General features: G+C 35.6%; 2 protein-coding genes across 4 annotated transcripts; one reads left to right on the top strand and one right to left on the bottom strand.

The window, feature by feature from the left end:
* The first annotated feature begins 4,404 nt into the window (after positions 1–4,404).
* On the top strand, positions 4,405–6,260 carry LOC110422678 (Transducin/WD40 repeat-like superfamily protein). The gene is given in 2 exon segments (XM_021436686.2): positions 4,405–5,536; positions 5,539–6,260. Coding segments are annotated over 2 exon segments (1,395 nt in total). The 5' UTR covers positions 4,405–4,455; the 3' UTR covers positions 5,853–6,260.
* A 241-nt stretch (positions 6,261–6,501) lies between these two features.
* On the bottom strand, positions 6,502–10,730 carry LOC110422679 (S-adenosyl-L-methionine-dependent methyltransferases superfamily protein). Of its 3 annotated transcripts, XM_021436688.2 has the most exons (8): positions 10,384–10,730; positions 10,109–10,301; positions 9,920–10,029; positions 9,703–9,781; positions 9,509–9,576; positions 9,035–9,101; positions 7,932–8,018; positions 6,502–7,155 (listed from the first exon to the last, which is right to left on the bottom strand). In XM_021436688.2, exons 1-8 carry the CDS (start codon positions 10,609–10,611, stop codon positions 7,061–7,063), a joined length of 927 nt encoding a protein of 308 aa, XP_021292363.1. In that variant the 5' UTR covers positions 10,612–10,730; the 3' UTR covers positions 6,502–7,060. The 3 variants fall into 3 exon arrangements, with proteins under 3 accessions (XP_021292363.1, XP_021292364.1, XP_021292365.1); XM_021436689.2 differs by lacking the exon at positions 6,502–7,155 and having other exon boundaries at positions 7,424–8,018; positions 10,384–10,728; XM_021436690.1 differs by lacking the exons at positions 6,502–7,155; positions 7,932–8,018 and adding an exon at positions 8,032–8,618.
* Positions 10,731–17,950: the final 7,220 nt, after the last annotated feature.

The following is a 17,950-nucleotide window of genomic DNA, read 5'->3' as shown; positions in this document are numbered from 1 at the left end:
AATTAAATAAAATTAAAAAGTACAGGAATTGAATAGGTGTTTTAACTATTTGAAAATTTCATCAGTAATTTAAATTTTAATTGAAGGAATTTGGATTGTCAGGCCACTGAACAAGTGGGCTATGGATTTATCTTTCCCCATTCATCAAGAAATGGGCCTTAGCTTTAACTAAACATCTTCCTAGAAATATTTGCGCGACTCTGGTCGGGTCTGGACAGGAGTGGTTCGTATAGAGAAAAGCAAGAAGTCAAAAAGTGATTCAAAGGCAGAATCAAGTCTCTGCTTTCAGCATATCATGTAAGAATTTAATGTGTGGTTTCTCGTATAACTCTGAGCATTTTTCCAACTTACTTTCCTAGTTTCCAAGCATCCCCATCCTCAACCAAACCCCCGAGCTGATCTCATGCAGTAGCAGCCCTAGGAAACATGAGAGACAAAAGGTTTTGCAACAGTAGAAAATTAAGCCTCAAGAACACATTTGTCTACACTAGTTTGTCTATAGCTTAATTTGCCTATGTCACTCCCCGGGGCGGCCTGCATCATATATATATATATATATATATATATATATATATATATATATGCTTCTATTTCCTGTGATGAAAATGGTCCCCCCGGCCCGGTATGCATTTACATATTGCAGAGAAACCAAAAAGCCAAGTCTCACTGCGTTAATTTTGTTGATAATATACAAAAGCTTTTTACTTTGTCCACTCCATCATTGAAAGAAAAACAGATAATTAGTTCTTCTTCTTCTTATGTTAAGACATAGATGTGCAATTCTTTTACTTGTTTTGCATGTCACTTATATCAAGAATAATGTCAACAAAAGACTATTGATATCAAAATCTCTTTCTGTAGACAAATGAATTTACTGATTGAATCTATCTTATTACTTAAAAACTTTGAACAAAAGGAAGAAACAACAAAGGCTGTCGGTTACATGGATTCTTATGGGATTTTGATGTGATCTTAAATACAAGTAATTTCCATCTATTTAATACATCATATATATCCTCATTAGAAAGATTAATAAATAGTGCAATCAATTTTGGGACTGTTAAAATTCATGATGTACTACTCTATAGGCAACTTGTTTGTGGACCAAAACTTATAACAAAAAGCAAACATAGAAAATTAAGAAAAGTTAATATTTAGTTTGAAATATATATACATATATAATATACCCAAAAGATAAAATATTGTAGTGAGAAGTGAGTAGGACATTCACATATATTGCTAGCATTCAAAATTATATTATATTGTGCTAGAAAAGGCACCTTTGTTATTATATTTCTTCACCCTTTTGCCTTTTTTGTGCTTTCTTGTCTTCTTTGGTTTTGATTGACCCTATTTGGTGCATATCTTAGAGCACTAACAAAAGAAGGAAAAGGTCATCAGGATTAACTTTGCTTAATATTAAACAAGGTTTTGATGAATGAGAAGATATTTTTAATTAAAATTAAAACTAATTATTTTAAAATTAAAACTAATTATTTTTTTATTAAAACAATTTTCATGTGACGCTCAAATGCATGCGCATATATATATATATATATATGCCTTTAATTAATTTTATACGAATTTTTGTCATGGCACGTAAAATCTTAGACATGCTATATCAGTATATATGAATTTATGCCTCAAGGAAAGTAAGTTGTCAAGAGATGCAAAACGAATATAATGATCATAAATATTAATCCATGGATTTTGGGAAGATGACAATGAACATAGGTTCCTTCCAACAAGTAATTGATGGAAAATGTACTAAAGCTACCAAAATGGACAGTGAGTCAGTTAGCAAGTGAGGTGAAGAAAATAAAGTTTTCGTATATATATTAATATATGTCGTGTTCATGTCATATCATGTTTCTATGATGTTCTTTGATTAATATATGATCAAAAGAGTGGTTATAATTAAATTCCTTTATTTGATTAATTTGCTTTGATTGCATTTATTTATTTATTTGAGTTGATTGAATCAGTAATTCTTTATTCTTTTGGATTCTTGACCCTTGATTTGATGTCTTCGTTTACTCGATAATGGGAGCTTAGTTGTGTGTGTTCTGCAGTTACAATATGGTATCATTGACCAAATCCTTAAATCTTAATAATTTCGTTCACATAATTATTAAATCAATTAAAATAATTTCTGCAATTAATGAGTTCTTCAACAAAATCTCCGTGAAGAAGGTGTGTTAAGTTATGATTAATTCAAAATAATCAAATCAAACTAAAGATGACACAACCAATGATATCAGTATGAGGAGAAATGAGTACCAAATTGTGGAAAAATGGTATCACAAGTGATGGGAAGTCAAAAACGTAAAGTGAAAAATATAGCAAACCCAAAAATATTGCAAGAAGAGAATTGCCTTGAATATGTGAAATCAAAGATCCAATGTTGAAAAACACATTTGCAAAAAATTCTATCACCAATTCCAAATCTTTTGATGAATGGCCTTTTTATGTCTTCAAATTTCAATTTGTTTGTATATTTTGTAATTTGAAAATTTAGACATAGTTTTTCAATAGATCAATATTCTAAAATAAGAGGATTTTTTTTAATTTTGTAATGAAAAAATACATGTCTTAGTTAATTCTCACAAATAATTTCGTTCGCGTGACAATATGCTTACGAATATCATAACATTATCAATAAATTCAATGAACCAAAATTAAAAACTCTAAAAAATAATTGATAAAGGGGAAGAATGAATCAAACATCCACCATCTTTTCCGAGTGAAATTTGGTACACTTTCTGCCTGCTTAATGCATTAAACAGCACCATCACAACCTCAATTTAAGCAACCATTTTTCTCAAATAATTTTGTGAGTCATATTTCAGATGATATCCAAGTCTTACCGAACCTCAAGATAGATCCTACCCTAACCCTAATCAAGGTAGCTCAAACGTATTGTCACATTCAATTTGATGGGTGCTTAAGCTTTGACAGTGTCTAAGAGAAATTTCTTAGCTATCGATGGTTTGAAGTCCCATTCAGGGTCCTACATGTTCAGCTTCGATGGCAACCTTCATCTAATGGACAAAGCCATCTGTGTGTGGCTTAGCACACATGGGATGATTCCACCTATGCAATATAGGAGGAGAATCCATGACCCCTATATCTCTGCATAGATAATGTTGACAATTTCTTTGGATTAGAATTGTAGCGGACAATGCTTCTTGTTGAGGGTGACAACCCTCCCCCAATCGGTCACCATTTATAAAAGTTTTCAGACCCACCCCTTCCTTTTCAGTTTATTTATTTCTTCTTCTTATTACTATTTTTGAAAGATATATTCTTGTTTACTATCATTTACTAGATGGTAGCTTAGGCTAGGTAGTCGAATATTTTTATCACAATTAAGGGGTACAAGACAATGACATATGCCCTCTTGTACTCCCTTGCTTTTAACCTAAATTAAGATTAATTTTTCATATTTCACTTCATTTAGTTATGTTTCACATTATCGTAAATTAAGTTTTTAAATTTATTCCTTAGACGCTCTAGATTTGAAATTTATAAATAACCCTAAAATTGTTCTCGAATATTCTATTCTTGATAAGATACAATACATCTTATCTTGATTTGAAAATTGAAAAATTAATTTATTATTTGATATTTTTGATAAATAAAGTATAAATAGTCATAATTAAAGACTAGAAAAAAACTTCAATGTCACTGGACTAAAACTATGATGTAATCTAAAAGATGGATGGATCATGAGAAAGAAGTTATAGTGCAAGACAAACTCAAAGCAAACCAGCAATGAATTGTTGTCCAATTCTGAGAATTACAACAAAAAAGAAAAGGCTTCTAGAAATTAATTAGAACATCTTTGTTTTTCTTTCTCTTGACTATAGTGCCAAACCTTGAGGTCAATAGGATGATGAATGCATACACCTTGGCCTAATGCCTACCCATCAATTCCAACTTTTTTCACCTTTGCCCTTTAAAGCTAAAGGTATACAAACAAGTGTCCATCAATGATTTAACCCTGCAAAAATATGCATGGCTTTTTTAATCAACTTGGTACCTTTTGTCATACAACAAAGCTGTTAAACAGCCAGCAAGCAATAATCATTAACCAACTGATTAGCCTTAATCTATATTATCAGTGTCTGCTAATGATTAAATTCAGACCATAAACTTCAGAATCGATCACTGCTGCAGATTGTAACCTGCTTTGATGGATGATCCCTCCACAAAAAGAAGGGTCGGTCATCGCGGAGTGGTGGGTCAAACTTGCTTAACTAAGCTCAATGCTGTGACAAAACTTACCTATCAAAATTAAGCCAAAAAGTTGCATTATTTCTCAACTCATACATCTAAATTAATTCCTGTTCCCTGCAAAGGAGAGAGAATATTAAATGGATGTCCTATGGCTGTCCATAGCCTAATTCCCATGCTTCACCAAGATATAGACATAGAACAGTGAAAACAGGTGCAATGTCTTGCGTTCGATTTTACCTTTTTTCTGGCCAACAACACTTGTTTCTCAAACTAAGCTCAACAGTGAATACTATACAGATTTCTCCTCTATATATTTTACTCACTTCACTTTCTTCCACCGTGTGCTTTCTCTCTCTCTCTTTTCTATGTTTTACTGGTATAAGAATCATGTCAGGCCAGCAATTTTGTTATTCGAATTATGATTCTCAATCTCAATCAAGCCGCTTTCGATCAGATTCCACCTCTCTTTGGTCTCAGCCAAGCCTCCCATCTGTTCCTTCCCTCACCTCCCAATTTCACCCGCAACAATACCATCTTTCCAACATCCGGCACCACTGCCTCGCCACCCTAAAAGGCCACACCTCCTACGTATCCTCTCTCACCTTCGCCGGAAAGTCCCTTTACACAGGCTCTTCCGATAAGGAGATCAGATTATGGAAGCGCAACACTACTGTAGACTCAGAATCTGATTATGACAATCTAACCAATAATAACATAATAGCTGTGGGAAAGGGTGCTGTGAAGTCCTTGGTTGTGTTAGCCGATAAGCTCTTCAGCGCTCATCAAGATCACAAGATACGAGTATGGAAAATTAGTAACGAAGATCCTGATAACCAAAAGTACACTCGGCTGGCAACCCTGCCAACTTTAAGTGACCGTGCCACGAAGCTTCTCCTGCCCAAGAATCATGTTCAAGTTAGAAGACACAAGACATGCACCTGGGTCCATCATGTTGATACGGTATCCGCCCTGGCCTTATCCAGGGATGAGACCCTTCTATATTCAGTTTCCTGGGACAGGACACTCAAAATCTGGAGAACCAGTGATTTCAAATGCTTGGAGTCGGTGTCAAACGCTCATGACGATGCGATAAACGCAGTGGCATTATCCGATGACGGAGATGTTTACACAGGATCAACCGACAAGAAAATCAAGGTGTGGAGGAGAAACTCGGGAGAGAAAACTCATTCTCTAGTTGCTACACTCGAAAAACATAACTCCGGGATTAATTCCCTAGCAATAAGTCCTGACGGGTCTACTTTGTATTCGGGTGCAAGCGACCGGTCCATAGTTGTCTGGAGAAGGATGGCGGAGATGGCACTGGCATGACGGTGGTTGGTGCACTTAGGGGGCATACGAAGCCCATACTGTGCTTGGCGGTTGTGTCGGATTTAGTTTGCAGTGGTTCTGCAGATAAAACGATTAGAATCTGGAAGAGAGGGGTGGATACAAGTTATTCTTGTTTGGCAGTCCTGGAAGGGCATCAAGGCCCTGTTAAGTGCTTAGCCGGAGCAGTTGATCGGTGCAACCCTTCCGAGACATCCTATGTTATTTACAGCGGAAGCTTGGACTGCGATGTCAAGGTGTGGCAGATTGTTGTTCCTTTTCTCTAGAGTTTAAACTTCTTACTTATTATTCTTGCCTACCCATTTTTGTACAAAGTAAAGTCGAGTGTTGTAAGCAGTATAATTCTTTTCCGAATTGATTTCCATGGCCAAAGTTTGTAGTAGAATCACTGTAGTGAGCTAAAGATCCATGAAAGGATGTTCTACCGTAAGCTCAGGAATTGAAAGCTGTGCCATGTTTTTGGCTTTTTTTCATTGACTTCATAACAGGCAAACAAGCGACGGGTACAACGAGACAACAGCTACTGTTCTTCGGTTAGTTGACAAGAACCTGGCCTGCTGCTTTCAAAGCTGTTTCACCTTTTCTCTCCACTGCAAAATTTTTTTTTGGGCACTAAATAAGTAAATATATTCAAACATGGAAGCTTCTGCGTCTTTGAGCTGTACTTTGCTTGCCATTCTTCCGTACAAATTTTCCCTTGCCATTTCCTTTTAAGTTTACATGCCATTCATGCAAGATTTGGTTGGATTGTGGGATTCAAGGAGACAATGGCCAGTAATTAGAGCCTAGATAGGCATTGCAAAGAAAAAGTTAAGGTTAATCATGATATAATCCATGCTTTTTGTTTCTTCCTATCAAAAGCACAGCCAACATTATTTTATGTAAGATTTCTAGGTGTCTATATCATGTATCATATAGGAAAATAGAGATAATGGTCTTACTTTTACAAATATAAGTTTATCAAAAGTCAGAAGGCACAAGCAAATTACTATCCAAATGAAGGGGACATAAGATAATTAGAATTTACTTTTCATCTAGATCCCTAACAAACCCATATGGATTTATGATATCCATGGAAGTTACCTTTTCCTGAGTTTTTTATCGTAGAACTTATACTAAATTATTCTTATGATGTGAGTACAAATTGTGAGAATGTGAAACGTGGCAACACGATGTCATATAGATCTCTACCTTAATATCTTCATGAACCTAAAATGCTTGATAGAAGTTTCAAACGTATGACCTAATTAACTAATTACAAGTGGCTGGGAAGTTAGGTAAATGTCACCCTTCTCGTCCCACAATTATTGTTAACCTAATTTCTCCCCTATGTATTGTTGTTTTCAAAACCCACCCCTCTTTATATATATATATATATATATATATATATGAAAAGAACATTGGATCAACTGAAGAGAAAAACAGGTATACTATTCGCCCATTGCTTCCTTCGTAGTATTCAAACAAAACATTGCTATGTACCTTCTCCTAATTGAGGTACCGTGTTATCCATATCTCTGTGCCAGGTCAATTGCTTAACTGGAAAGTGAATGCCTTTACACTTTTTACCTACATCAGATGAATATGTGAACATTAGCCTACTCAAAGCAATAGCCCCATCAAGATTACCTTGCCAAATTGACAAAATCAAAATAGTAAAACAATCCCTTAAAATAATGGCCAAATGACCTGTGTATGAACTTGATCCTGACATGTAGGATGAACTAAGAGTGGATTAATTTGGCCCGATGGTGTATCAATAAACAAATACAGACACTGACTGTCCCGCACATACAGTTACTAGATGCTTCTTTCTACTTAGTATTGCATTGGATTATGTTCATGCTCAATCATATTATCATACTTTGAAAGGGTAGACCACAATTTATTGTGGATTGGGATGCTGCTGATAAACAATTCATTAACAAATTCCTTGCAGGGCAGCATTGGTCCCCTCCAGAATTCACTTTCTCTATAGTTGGATGATTTATATCTTTTAGCAAAGCAATTTCATGCAGCATATGTATTAGAAAACTTCATTTTGCAAAAACCAGAAGGAAGTGAGTGATTTACAATCTTGTCAAGTTAGAAAATCATCCCCTAGCATCCAAAATAACAAGCCAAATATATTAAGAAAACTGAAATTGCACATCAAGTACAATAGTCCACTGTAGAGGAGTAAAGTCTTAACCTTACTCTCAACCAATAGCCAAGTTGTTCATTAAAAAAAGCATAATTTCAGAATACAAGCCCATATACATTTGGAGGTGCAGGAAGCATTACAAAGTAAAGCAGACAGCAGAACAGACACCCTAATTATCAGAGTGGCACTTTTGTAGGTGTACCTGGATCACGTGGATATTTTCTTGGAGTGGGGTGATTTTTTAAGCAAATGATAGCAGTTCTCTGTCCATGTGGACTGTGTGATTCCACTAGATGAATTCAGATAATGCAAGGTCAGTTTCAAGATTGAATTAAACAAATAAATGAATGAAAAGGATAAATGACTACAGATTTAAACTAGATTTTATTAAATGCCAACCAACTATACAATGACAAATGTCATTCTGGTAACCAAAGAAAGAATAGCAATGACAATAGAACATTGCTGTCAATGACCCAACCTTGCAAGTTGTACTTTCAAACATAAGATAAACAAGAACAACCCTCTTACACTTCACTGAACTTTCTAGAAGAATGGACAACTCTGAGCTTTGTATCCAGGACCACACTGTAAAATCTAATCTAAATAGAAATTTAGCAAACCATTCAGTGCCTGGTATTGCAATCACCATGCATGTATGTGTGCAGACATGCGCATACGTGTGCATTTGCATATGTGCACTTGGATCTGACAGGACTTTTCCTACCATAGCCCAAATCTTTTTCCCCACATAAGATCCCTCTTCAAGCAAAGGCAATCTATATCGTTTTGGTTTTGAAATAATTAATCATCCGTGTACTCCCTTAGATCCCATCTGCTCAAACCTCCTCCAAAATCCTTCGATGCAAACACCGAATTTTTGCATCTCCTGAAGTTAGCTAAACATGTTCATAATTAGATGATCATCCACAAAATATCATTTCTTCCAAGTCTCAGAAATTTTTCTCCATCTTTTACAAAAGAAATGTTGACAACAAAAAATGGAGCAGGACCTCACATTGCTTCATTTATCAAACAGAGGTAAAGATCTTGACCAGCATGTAAATGCTAAATCTAGTAAAATTGCATGATCGACATGGATTTTACATCGATGCAGAGTAATGAAGCTAGAAGTATTTAACTTACTTTACCTACTAATAAAACCAATGACGGTTAATGGAAACCATGCAAAGCAATGATGCCGTAGTCATAAGGCAATCAACAACTGCCTAACATTTATCTATTCTGCAGTACATGCCAGTGATGCCAGTGTGACAGCTCAAAACTAAAATATGGTGAACACACCTGACCGGAGTTCCAATATGGAAGCACCCATCAATTTGATTGCTCTTTCTGCATTTCTAAGTTCCTCCTGTTAACATGCACGACATGCAAAATGTTGGTTGACAGTTAACATTTGCTAGGAATAAAGAGAATTAGATAACTAGAGACACTGTACTAAGAATATGAAACTAGATTATCATACTAGTGGGTTCTTGAATGTAATTAAGTGAAATTTGAAGATATGAAATAACCAAGGTTAATTTAAAAAACAAACAATAAAAAATGTCCTGCACAAATTTATTTCTAACTGACTTGAGAAAAGATTAACTACGAGGTTTTAGAGAAAGAATCACAAAGCCAAAAAAGTACAAGTAAATGAAATAGCCAAAAAGGTATAAGTACATGAAATAGCAAATGTTAACAAGTTTACATGCTACATAGAACAAATTACTCATATGTAAAAAGTCATTTCCAAGATGAAATCCATATACGTACTTTAGGATCATGACCTTTTGCAGCTACAAACAACCCACCAACACGAACCATAGGAAGGCAGTATTCAGCTGAAAATTGAAAGAAAGCAGAATAATCCTAAAGCTTGCAGTCTTAGACAAATATGAAATAAAAATTAAAAAAAAAAAAGAAAGAGAGAAGAATTTCAATATAGGAAGTTTTCATATCATAATTACCTAGAACTCTCATTTCTGCGACTGCCCTGGCCACTGCTACATCAAATTTCTCTCTGAAGCCGATATCCTGCCCCAGATTCTGTCCTATAACAACGGTCATCAGAAGATAAAGCTGAGCAATGCACTAAAATCAATTTTTTTTTTCCTTTTACAAGGATATTAAGATAATGACAGGTAAGTAAACTAAAAACCCCCATAAGGAGCGTTAAAACAGTACCTCTGCTCTTTCCCTTACAACCTGAACATTGGACAGCCCAGTAAGACTCACCACATGCTCCAAGAAAAGACATCGCTTGTTCATAGACTCAACCAACGTTACTGCCCAACCTACGCGTTTTCGTATAAATAGAAAAATTAAAAACCAAGATTAAATGAGAACATTGAAAAGTGAAGTAAGGTAGTGAACCAGGACAAGCAATAGCCAAAACCAAGCCAGGAAGCCCGGCACCAGTTCCCACATCAACAATTCTGAGACTGTCAAATGAATCGTTACAGCTTGAGACATAAGAGTTTTGAATAGGAGGAATAATAGCAAGGGAATCTTCAATGTGCCTATCCATTACTTCACTAACTTCTTTGACAGCCGTCAGATTCATTTTCTGCAAAGAAAAGAACAAACCCATCACAGAAAAAAGACACAAAACATCAAACTTTTGACAGTTTTCAGAGTGCCAGTGATACCTGGTTCCATTGAAGCAAAGCGTCGACGTAGAGATGAACCTGGTCCTTTTGGCGGGAAGTCAAGGTTTCAAAATGAGAAGAGCTGCGAATTGCGGCGGTGGTTTGAGAGTTAAAGCTGAGGGCTTGCGGCGGTGGAACGGAGGTTTTGTGTCTGGAAAATGGAAGGTGTTTGACAAGAGTTCCCAGAGAGAACGGGACGTTGAGGATTTTGCAACGGGAAACCAACATTTTCGTTAGCCTTTGAGCACACTTACACCTTGTGCATTTTTTCTTTTTCGGCTTTCCTTACTAATTTAATTGGTGCAACGTAGCAGAAGCCGGCCCAACTTTGCATCAGCACCAAGTACAAAAGAAAGAAGCAGAAGAGGCCCGATGTGCAGCCCCTTGTATTAGCCTTAAGCCTTAGCCGTTTAGCCTACAATGTGGGTTTGGATATGGAATAGATGGATGGCCCTTTGTTTTAGATTTTTAAGTACCATACTATCATATGCTCTCATTCATAATAAATTAATAAATATTCAAGTATTTAACTAACTGATTAATATATAATTTTTTTTAAAAAATAATAAATTAACAAAAATTCGAGACAAATAGATAGTTCCAACCCCATCTACCCATCAATCTCAAACCTCACATTTCTAAGAAAATTCTAACTTTATTTTTACCCTTTGACCCAAGTTAAGGTTAATTAAACAATCAAACTCCAACTTTTAAAGATAATGACATCATATAATTTGTATTAATTATAACAAATTTTGGTTTATCATACAAGTTGAAGTAATACTTAAACATGTGGAAGAAGTGAATTGGAATCTTTTTTTTTTTTTTACTTTGGAATAAAAATAAATGTACAATGAGCATGAGGTTAAAAGCACAATGTAGGGTTGAGAATGTGAGGAGATTGGGGTCGAAGTGTCAACCCACTTTCCAGATGCAATGATGAAGGTGACAGAATTTTTTTTGAATCCAAACAATTCTTAGGCACAGTATTAGAAGGAGATCTTTTCTGTGTTGGGCCACTCCAACTCATCACAAGCGTGGCCGTGACACCCTCAAAAGTCTTTGTGGCCCCAACGCCAGGTCACTTCCATTTCAATTTAGATTTTTTTTTTATATATGGATTATTGTCTATTTTCTATTTTTTTCACCAATTAAATTACCCGATGCATGTGTCACAGGTCCTCACTTTCAATCTAAAAAACAAATCTATTAGATATAGAAAAGTTATCTTGAAAAACAGATAAATGCATTCACAATACTAATCGAATTCATATTCTAAATTGATGTTATAAATCTAGAACTATTAAATGATTCATGATTCGCAAAATTTGTTTATGTTATGCTCAAAGAAGTGCACTAGAGTCATCGTCCGACTCCAAGGAACACTAGTACTGTTGTTGATATTGTTGTGGAAGGGAATCTATCTTTTGCATCATTCCAAATTGGACAAATTCTCGTAGTAGACAAATCTCTCCACTGGGTTTGTATAGACATAACAACTGTAGATTGATGTGGCATATCACAGATAAATTCCAACAGAGTTGATGTAAGTATCAAAGAACGAAGAAAAAGAACATGGGTTGATGGCAATGCCCCCCATGGACAGCATCCCTAAAAGGCACTGCACTGCTACCAGACACGGAGTAGTCTCTACTTTTTCATCTTTAGGGGTTTTAGTTTTAGGGTTTGTTTTGGTGCTAAAAAGATTTGAATCTCCTCAATGTTTAACCTTTTTTTTTGTTTTTTTCACTTTTTAATTTTCTAGAGTTTGCACTTTTTCCATTGATCAAACTACATTGCTTTGCCGTTAGCAAAAAAAGAAGAGAAGATGCTGGCTAATGTGGGATGACTTTATCAGAGTCAAACTTAAAAAGTCATTGAGAAAAAGGGGTTTTACATGTTACATATGAGAGCTATGTCTAACCCTAAAGACAGCTTGCATTTTGCCTGATATTCTCCAAACAAAAAGATGATGCTACTTCCGCTTTTAAGGGCCTGTTTGAGTCTTTGAACATGGGTGGGGTTGGTTTAGTTAGGTTCTGGAGATAGCAAAACCTGTTTATACACTAAAAAAAAGCTGAATTTTAAGCTGATTAAAGGGTTTTCTCAAGCCTGTCTTATAATGCTAATTAAAGCTTAGAACCTGAAACTGGTTTATCAGCATGGAAACTTGAAACTAGTTGAAATGAATGACAGGGGTGGCAGGAGAAAGAACTGATAAAAGAGATAAACAAAACAATGTATTCCTGGTCTTGGATTGGACCTGCACGTAATTTATGGCAGAAAGCACCATATTATTGGGTGCGGAAATGAGCAGCAAATAACCATGATAGACAGCCACTTCCATATCTGTACAGCTATGCAGCTGGGTGTTTGGAAAAGTAAACAATTGTCAAAATACTACTGTTAATTTAATTTGTCTAAGATGAATCGGTGTCACCAAACAGCTGTAACTTTATCTTCCCTTCCCTTTTTCAGCTTCCACCAGCTGTACTCATAAGTTACCAAAAAACAGCAGGGAAGATCAAGCAGTAAAATGCATACAGGTTTGTAATGGACAATGCAGCTAGCTAGATATGTGAATCTGATTTCCATATGTTAAATAAATATATGGTTGAGCTACTCATAACCTTTCGATCAAAGTTCATTTTCCTTCTTAACTATCAATGTCTTGAGGATTATGAACAGATAGAGATAATAAAATACAATGAATATGCTTTCCTTCCTTATTGCTTAATTCGGAGGAATCTTATTCTTATCCTTAGTCTTTGTCTAGTACAAAATAAGAAGGATTAGTGCAAACTTCGAAAAAGAGAGGGGAAAACAGCACCAAAAAGGGTTTAAAAAAAAGGGGAATATACCACAAAAATTTCTTTGTGTGACAGAAAGATAATTGCATTTGAGGAACAGCAACGAACATTTTTGTCTCCACTCCTCTAGACTTAGAGCAGTTACCAGGGTGCTTTTGCAGGAGAGAGGAAAGCAAAGCAAATATACTCCCCAACCCCCAAGGCCCCACCCCACGCAATGTTCCTCACAAAAATTGTTCGATCCTCTCACTCTGTCAGGAATTCCTGAGTTCCATGATTCCTCTGTCTTCATTCTTTTAATATTCTTACTAGCTAGTTATTTTCCTGTGGCCTGCCAAATTCCCCTTCTTTAACTAAAACCAATAAAGCTTAGCTCATTTCATCTTACTCCATATACAGTCACAAACAGCCTTTTACTGTTTTGCGTTATAAAAATCATACCAACTTAAAATATAAAAGATACTAAAAACAATCTGCTACAGACATTATTATTTTGCTTCTCAATTAATGTGAAAGTGTGCTGTAAATCAAATTCAAATCACCAATATGTAACTAAGTAACTTGATCTATAATTAGAGTTTTTAAGTATCATTTTAAATCAAAGTTTGTTGATAAACAAAGACATGAAATTATAATCTTTAGAATAGAAGTAACTTAAAGCTATCCACCTTGGTGGTCAGGCAGAAGCTTAATCACTTCTTCGTCTAGATGGTCAAAGGCGGACAGCTGCTTGCAGCTATCTAATTGGATGGTTTGGCAAATGGCGCTGCAATTGTTTGCATCTGATAACTATTGACATAAAAGAATATTAAATAGGGTTGGGGGGGAGCTCCTTTTTCTTTGAGAGCAAGAGCTGGGGGCAAGAAAAAGCGAGCGCCATGGGTTTCGTGATAATATAATTCTGCCCATAGAGAGAGAGAGAGAGAGAGAAGGAAAGCATCAAACATCAAAGCCTCTCTCTCCGTAGAGTGAGATAGAGGAGAGAGGGCAGGGCACGCAATACCTTGGATTTTTTTTCTTCACATCCACTCAACCGCAATCATCATGCCGTCCTCCTCCTCCTCCTCCCCACCTCTGACTCTTCAATACCATCATCATTACCCCCTCACCACCACTACTCATGATCATCCCCTCCCCCTTTTCAATATCCACCAACTTCACATCCCAAGACCAAAAGCAAACCAACAGCAAGAAGACGACCAAGAAGAAGAAGAAGGTCAAGAAGAAGAAGAAGAAGCAGAAGAAGAAGAAACGAGCAGCAGGATTAATTTCTTACAAGCCGATCATGACAAACTCTTTTACTAGTATACGTTATGAGTGAAAGGGTCTCTTTTTCCAAAGGATCCAACAACTCTACGGGGAATCAAGCTTTGCGGTCCGATCATTTGCTAGATCAAAGCAAATCACACAAGTTTTGTCTACAATGGGTTTTCTTCCTTTTTCATCACTTCGGTCCATCACTCAGTAAAAATGGTACTATAGCTATATAGCTAGCTTTCCTTTTGCATAGGGACGCTCTACTTTTTATATTCTAGATATGGTTTTCCAGACCATTTATGAAAGAAGAAGAAGAAGAAGAAGAAGATGCTGATTGTATGTGCTTATATTTTTTTTTCTTTTTGTGTTCGTTATTTTCTTTCTAGATCTCTAAATTTTCCCAAACATGTTTCCATGGTCTTCTCTTGATTTTTGTTTGTTTGGTGCAATGATATTAATGATGGAAGGAACTTATTGTTTGATATACAATATAATTATTCTTCATGACAGATATATGCAATAAGTATTCCTCCTGCCATATTTGTTCTTGGAAACCTGACCAAAACCGTATAACTTTGCCAGAGTTCCCGTCTTAGACGACTGAGAAAGGTCATAGTCCTTGTCACCATGCTCCCTGAAATCCTAGGAAAGACAATATTCCTCAATGCTCAAACTAGGGTTTGCTAACTATGAATGTATATTCATACCTTCATATGTGTATATGCATATGTATATATGTCATAGGTGATATAAATATGCGTGTTAACCGAAAGCAAAAGAGATAAAGCTGTCAAGTATTCCTAATTTTCACTTCCCTTCAATTAAATGATCGTATTCAAGTTCAATTCCTTTTTCACCAGATTAAACATGTGATGGTCATGCGAAATGAAATCCATGGTGAAGCCATTACCAGATGCATCATGCACATATGAAAGATGCCTTAGCCTTAGTCTAAGCCTAGGCATGTGTTTTGAGATATGGTTGTGACCTTCCAGGAGATATGTTGGTGTAAAGAAATAGTACATGAGAATTTATGATTAAGAGAGAAGCGATCAGAGAACTTTAATGTTTTACATTTCCATGGAATTGGCCGACAAGGGTTAATAAGAAGTTTGGGAGTAGAAATATATATATGTAGATATGTTGCCTGCATATTTTCAATAGGATGCTCCTTTTGAGGATAATGCCTGCAAGAGCAGCAGCAAAAGTAAAAAAAAAAAAAAAAAACCAAACCAAGAAGTAATCATGGAGAAGTATGTACTTGTCTTTACCTTGCAACTTTTGTCAAGTCTTTTTCTTAGAATTTCACTTTGTAGATTTCTTTGCTATATTCCCTGTTTTTTTTTCTCAAATCCCAGCTTTGGAATCCCATTATTCAACTCTTGCTTCTCTTCTTCACATGGGAAAATTTTTTCCAAAGCATTGCTTCGCATGCGCATGCCTGGTTAATGCAAGTCAAATTAAGCATGAGGGGATTTCTTTTGTTTCACATTGGACCTTTTGTTTCACTTGGTTCGTGAAATCCTGAATACCCTAAATCCATAAATATGAGAAAATACAATTTTAAAATGGCTGAATGAAAAGGATTAGGTCTAGATGAAATTAGAAATACCCCATTAATTTCATCATTAGTATGTGGTTTTATTTGGTGGTTCAGCTAGGTATGTTTATATCTATCTATGTTCATGAATATATATATATATATATATATATATATATAGTTCACCACAGGAAAAAGAATCAAATACGTACTGTAGCTTTATTTCATATACAGTTCTTTTGTGGTGTCTCGTTACTTGTTTACAATATTTTGAAATAAAAATAATAACTCAATTTTTACTTTTTAACATCACCTTCTTTGAATTCTTTACGGTACTTTTTGATAGTAACAATCTGGAATCACACTTTTTCATAGCAATTCCTCGTAACACTTTTCAAAAGCACTTTTCTTCTCAATCTGAACTTTGGTTTTGAACCCTAACAACATTGCTAGAGTAGTACCATGCTTTTTAATTTACCACTTGCAGCACACCCGGATGCATGCCTAGGCCTAGGCCTAGCCGACACTTAACATAAAATATTATAACAGCATCACAATATTTCATCCATTTCTTAAGTTACACAATACTTAGATCATTCTAGTACTGCATATTGTTAAACATTAAGAATTGGTACCATTTTTAAATTACAAAAAAAAAAGGATATTTAGGTTGGAGATTTGAATCCCCTTTTCTTTCTTTAGAATTTCTTATGTAGCAAAAAAGAATAGCTTCCTAGCTGTATTACAAATTCACTTGCTATATAAGATGTGTTGATGCATATAAATTCTCCTATGGAAATGTAAGGAAACCTGTGCATGAATTCTACTGGAGGGTCAAACTGTTGCTAACAAGAGAATCCTTGTCTAAGCTAATCGATAGATCTGGCTGAAGCCCAATTGCCAACCCAAACCCAGATACATAGGGTCAGATAATCCCATCCCAGTGCATGCCCCGTGGCTTGGGACCTACCTGCCATCAACATGTTTAACCTTTGCATGGCCAACGATGAAATCACTTACTAATTTGGAGAAACACAGCACAGCTTATAAAGGATGTAGTGCCCAAATAAACGATTGATTATCAAAATTCAAAAGAAAAAAAAAAACCTGATTTCGCCATCCACACAACCATCTTCAGTCATAATACCAATCCCATCCATAAATAACCTACTTTTTACATGTTGTTGCCTTTGCCTCAGGGCAGGGACATGGTGAGGGTGATATGTTTCATGCTTCTTCTTATATTTCTTCGCATTAATTAATTAATTTATTCATCATTTTTCATAAGTTAACTACGTACCCTATCAGTTTTTTTATTCTTAAATTTAGACAAACAAAATTCCAACCTTCTTTTTTGAGTTGGAAGATTAATTGATTAATTGCAAGGGCGCATGCAGGAAGCTTTTCTTGGGTTTTCTGCCTCTTGGGGTCCAAGTACAACACTTGAGTTTTTAGTAGCTTGGTTTGTTTTTAATATTTCGGCACATTTGTACTGTTAATTGTTTTCAGAAAGCACAGTTGGTGCATCAAATAAGATGCATCATTCCATTGCTCTATATACGAAAATTGTTGTTTTCAGGGATTCAAAGTGATACATCCATTCATGCATGTTTCAAAGAAATTAGCCTGTACATGCCACCAACAGCCCAAATTAATTCTGCTGCTGGGACTTGCAAACTGCTCATATTCATAGTTAACTATCTACAACTACCAATTAAAAAAAACCACAAAAGGCTCCTAGCTAGACCTTGTCTTGACACTTGGCACTCTTTTACTTACTTGGGCTTTGGGGTTTAGGTATGCTTTGGGCTTGATTCAGGGTTTTTTCTTCGGCTAATTTATTGTTCTGTTACTCTCTTCTTTCTATCTTCATCTCCTCTTCTATGGATTCTAGATTTTTCTCTTTCGATATATGGCTTCAAAGTTCTTAACACATGGTTAGATTTTTGGGTGTGGATTT

The sequence above is a fragment of the Theobroma umbraticum genome, unplaced genomic scaffold (genome assembly GCF_002168275.2).
Source record: "Theobroma umbraticum cultivar Fairchild unplaced genomic scaffold, ASM216827v3 scaffold_146.0, whole genome shotgun sequence".
In the NCBI taxonomy this organism is placed as follows: domain Eukaryota; kingdom Viridiplantae; phylum Streptophyta; class Magnoliopsida; order Malvales; family Malvaceae; genus Theobroma; species Theobroma umbraticum.
The sequence above is the reverse complement of the archived record's forward strand: the minus strand, read 5'-3'. Positions and strand labels throughout refer to the sequence as shown.

What these genes read in the sequence shown, in the direction of transcription:
- LOC110422679 (XM_021436688.2), bottom strand. Translation starts at nt 10,611, where the DNA reads ATGTTGGTTTCCCGTTGCAAAATCCTCAACGTCCCGTTCTCTCTGGGA. An exon ending in CTTTGCTTCAATGGAACCAG is followed by an intron (nt 10,302 to 10,383) that starts GTATCACTGGCA and finishes TTTTCTTTGCAG; the next exon opens with AAAATGAATCTGACGGCTGT. An exon ending in CATATTGGAACTCCGGTCAG is followed by an intron (nt 8,019 to 9,034) that starts GTGTGTTCACCA and finishes GAATTCATCTAG; the next exon opens with TGGAATCACACAGTCCACAT.